This window comes from Cherax quadricarinatus, chromosome 1 (genome assembly GCF_038502225.1).
Source record: "Cherax quadricarinatus isolate ZL_2023a chromosome 1, ASM3850222v1, whole genome shotgun sequence".
In the NCBI taxonomy this organism is placed as follows: domain Eukaryota; kingdom Metazoa; phylum Arthropoda; class Malacostraca; order Decapoda; family Parastacidae; genus Cherax; species Cherax quadricarinatus.
In genome coordinates this window covers 63,097,804-63,102,531 of record NC_091292.1, presented here as the reverse complement: position 1 = coordinate 63,102,531, position 4,728 = coordinate 63,097,804, and the positions used below count along the sequence as shown (strand labels likewise).

At 37.5% G+C, this 4,728-nt stretch overlaps 1 protein-coding gene across 2 annotated transcripts in view; it reads right to left on the bottom strand.

Annotated features, from left to right (window-relative positions):
• Positions 1-1,675: 1,675 nt before the first annotated feature.
• The window catches only part of LOC128688367 (ankyrin repeat, PH and SEC7 domain containing protein secG-like), a 97,950-nt gene continuing 94,897 nt past the window's right edge, over positions 1,676-4,728 (bottom strand). Inside the window, exon 10 of one of the 2 annotated variants that reach the window (XM_070082440.1) lies at positions 1,676-3,372. In XM_070082440.1, the coding sequence (XP_069938541.1) occupies positions 2,677-3,372 (696 nt within the window). In that variant the 3' untranslated portion in view covers positions 1,676-2,676. The remainder of the gene's footprint in view (positions 3,373-4,728) is intronic. The other variant, XM_070082454.1, reaches the window with a different exon arrangement.

The window sequence follows — 4,728 nt, the reverse complement described above, 5'->3', positions numbered from 1 at the left end:
CACTCTGTCCTAGCAGTCTTTTTTGATCTAGAGAAGGCATATGACACCACTTGGAGGTGTAACATTCTAGCCCAAGCCCACTTGTTAGGCTTCCACAGTAATCTACCAAACTTCATCACTGCTTTCTTGTCTGATAGACATTTAGGTGCCTGTCCAGTGCCTTCTCGAAGACAGCCAAGAGTCTATTGGTAATCCCCCTTATGTAAGCTGGGAGGCAATTGAACAGTCTTGGGCCCCGGACAATTGTTGTGTTGTCTCTCAGTGTACTTGTGGCGCCCCTGCTTTTCATTGGGGGAATGTTGCATCTCCTGCCGAGTCTTTTGCTTTAATAGGGAGTGATTTTCGTGTGCAGGTTTGGTACCAATCCCTCCAGGACCTTCCAAGTGTATATTATCATGTATCCCTCTAGCCTTCATTCGAGGGAATACAGATCAAGGACCTTCAACCGTTCCCAGTAGTTTAGGTGCCTTACTGTACTTGTGTGTGCCGTGAAAGTTCTTTGTACACTCTCCAGGTCTGCAATGTCGCCAGATTTCTATCAGTATCTTAAGCATTACAATCACTTTTTAACTTTTCCTGATAGTCTCATATTTCTGTAACCAAGAGTGTCTCCAAAATGTTTGAAATTCATCTCACATTAAAGAAATCTGTAATTTACCTATTGTTAGTGATTCAGTGCTAGGAAAGTCCCATTCATTCACGTGTTGAGTATTGCTCTCACACTTGAGGAGGTTCACCTTATGTTAGAATTCTTGATATAATTCAGGAAAAAGCTGTTGATGTAATGTGCCCATCACTGACCTCACTTTTGATGTTAAATCATTGGTCTCCTTTGCAGATTGCATTTCTGTTCTACTTCCTTCTCTCTTCTTCACAGTGCTTCAGTTGCATACCTCCATGGTTTAGCTATTTTATTGAATATCAGTACAGCTAGGTAGCAATTGCTGGAAAATCAAGCCTCTACCACTCTCTACTGAATGACTCGTACAGGTTTTGTGCTTCACAAACTTATTACTGCACATACTGTTTCAGTTACAATCCCACAGTCATTTTATAAAATGAGCTGCCTCCATTTTTTTCATTAGTTTATTTGATTCAATTTTCATCTAGAAGTATCTGTAGAGAGATGTCTTGAATAATAGTTAAGATTTTTTTATCTTTGTTTTTCTATTTTAGCACCTGACAATTACTCATAAGCAGAATCAAGACGTTTTAGTTATTGTAATCTTTTTCACTACATTTTTGTTCCCCCACTCAATGCAGCAGCCGCATCCCACCAAGGCAGGTGGGATGCGGGTTACTAGCCCTCTTCCTCTCGGCATTTTAGTCATCTCCTAAGACACACATAGCTACATCTGTGTATTGTAAACATAGGTACAGTTAGAAGGCCTGTATTACCTAGTAAGTCACCAGTAAAGAAATAATTTAAGAGAGGTAAAGACAAAGGCAAACATCAAATGTAGCTTGTTGAGTACCCATATACGTATTGCCAACACTGATATTTACAGTGTTCAACAGAGCATCAGTGTAGGCAGATAGCATAATAGTATATTATTATAGAGCAAAAGTGAGTTCTCTCACTGCCAGTGGCAGCTCGTAGCTAAAATTAGTGGAGGTGCTGCTTCAGAAAATTTTTAGCCATTGTTTTAATATTTTGTAAAATGAAACAAGCATATGAAAAGAAAATTTATACATAAGCCTGATAAAATCATAAACAAAAAACTATGAATTAAATAAAATAGCTGGAAGCATGATAATCATCTAATTCTACATTTTATCATATTCAAGAATATGGTACATGGTTTTTAAGCACAACACATGTTGCCAAGTCAAAAAAAAAAAAAAGCTACCTTACACTTGCACAACAGGGTCAGCACTGTGTCAGCGACAGTGCTCTCTCTTCCTAGCATGCAGCATCCTATCTCGGACATATGATGTGCATGCACACAACAGCCAAACACAGAGTCGCTGGAACTGTGAAGCGCCCAGTTCCATACATGGATTTTTGTAATTTTTTCATGTACTAGGGGATGGCTACTGACATTAAGCTTAAGGTTTATTTAATGTGCAAGCATAAAGTAAATTAAAGAAAAAAAAGACTCATTATATTGAATGTTATCAATAATATTGATTGAAAATAGAGGGTGCTGCAGTTCCACAGTGCCTGTACATGAGCAGCCACTGCTCACTGCCATTGTCTCATAAATACGTATAAGAGGGACAAGTATGCTTTATTATCCAGAGCTAGTGACTCCAGACCTGAGTAGGTGTAACGTCAATTTGTCTGAATTTATCTCCACATCCTGATTGGCTGATGTTTATAATTAGTAGATATTCACATTTTAGTTGTGGAGCCATAGCGATCATACGGTAATTACTGCAAGATTTCGGCTGACTATAGACGGAATGCAAGATGTGGGTGTGTGACCTACACTGAATAAATGTGACATGCTCGATGCGCACCTCACTGTGTAAGGCAAATTATATATTCATATCAAATTGCAGTATTATATGTTTGAGAAACTAACATTATTTCTAGCAGATGTCAAAAGTGAAAGTTACATGTTAAATATTACAACTAACTACCAGATTATTATTATAATCAAAAAGAAGCGCTAAGCCACAAGGACTAACTACCAGTGTCAAAATATTTGAAGTGTTTTTATATAAGAAATTTCACCTTACATTATTCATTTTGTTTGTTAAAATTTTCGTCAGTTCTTTTATATCCTGCTGAAGGTTTTCAATTTTCCCTTTAACATCATTTATTTCATCTAGAACTTTACCCTCGGATATCACTTTAATATCATCATGCTCAGCTTCATTTAACTCTTCCTCATTCTTGTTTCTCTGACATGCCAAACATTGTTTAAAACAGTTGCATTGGCTACGCAAGCGTTTCTTTGCATGTTTGGATATCCAAAATACATAAAACGTCTTCCTCAAAAATGGGTAGAGAAAGTCAGTATTCAGTGTCATTTCTACAATAAAAACAGACTGACTGTCCTTGTACTCTTTTCTTTGTTTTTGTAAACTCTTATCTAACATTGCAAAACAGACAACAATAGTTATTAAAACATATATTGCTGTGCCAACCCACTGATAAGAAATCACTTGAATTACTTTATACCAGACATTATTATAAGTATTTCTTCCTTTGATTGCTATTATGTGAATAATGTATATCAGTATTCCTATGACTAGTAGAGGAATAGTAATCTTCCAAAGAGTACGAAGGAGGTGGATGGCTTGGAAGAAGAAGGAGCTACAACAGCGTAAATTTCTTGTCATCAGTAAGACACTTCTTGTCATCAGGAAGACATACAACCATGATGTAACTACAGCAAATACTCCTGCCAACCACTGCCAGTCCTGATAAAATATTGTTATTATCAATACAGTATTACGATTAAATATGAAAGGAAAGGAAGGTTGATATTACTTAATGTAAAATTAAGAGTGTTATAATGCTGTATTATGATTTTATTTATTTATATATATATACACCTACCATCCGACTTATGACTGTGTTTTTTATGCCAAATTTCTGGGAAATAAACAAGTGTTTGTGTTGTACACAGTGTTTATCCTAAACCTTACAGTATAAAATACAGTATAACAGCATAAAAAGTAAAGTAAAACATGAAATACCAAAATAAAACAATAAAATAAAGTCATTACAAAAATGTTATGTTGATATTCAGTAGTAAAGTTCGACTTACGTCCATTTCGACTTATGACCGGTTTCTCGGAACCGAACTCGGTCGTAAGTCGGATGGTAGGTATGTGTGTATGTGTGTATATATATATATATATTTTTTTTTTTTTTTTTTTTTCAACAAGTCGGCCGTCTCCCACCGAGGCATGGTGACCCAAAAAAGAAAGAAAATCCCCAAAAAGAAAATACTTTCATCATCATTCAACACTTTCACCACACTCGCACATTATCACTGTTTTTGCAGAGGTGCTCAGAATACAACAGTCTAGAAGCATACACATATAAAGATACACAACATATCCCTCCAAACTGCCAATATCCCAAACCCCTCCTTTAAAGTGCAGGCATTGTACTTCCCATTTCCAGGACTCAAGTCCGACTATATGAAAATAACCGGTTTCCCTGAATCCCTTCACTAAATATTACCCTGCTCACACTCCAACAGATCGTCAGGTCCCAAGTACCATTCGTCTCCATTCACTCCTATCTAACACACTCATGCACGCTTGCTGGAAATCCAAGCCCCTAGCCCACAAAACCTCCTTTACCCCCTCTTTCCAACCCTTTCGAGGACGACCCCTACCCCTCCTTCCTTCCCCTATAGATTTATATGCTTTCCATGTCATTCTACTTTGATCCATTCTCTCTAAATGACCAAACCACCTCAACAACCCCTCTTCTGCCCTCTGACTAATGCTTTTATTAACTCCACACCTTCTCCTAATTTCCACACTCCGAATTTTCTGCATAATATTTACACCACACATTGCCCTTAGACAGGACATCTCCACTGCCTCCAACCGTCTCCTCGCTGCTGCATTTACCACCCAAGCTTCACATCCATATAAGAGTGTTGGTACTACTATACTTTCATACATTCCCTTCTTTGCCTCCATAGATAACGTTTTTTGACTCCACTTATACCTCAACGCACCACTCACCTTTTTTCCCTCATCAATTCTATGATTAACCTCATCCTTCATAAATCCATCCGCCGACACGTCAACTCC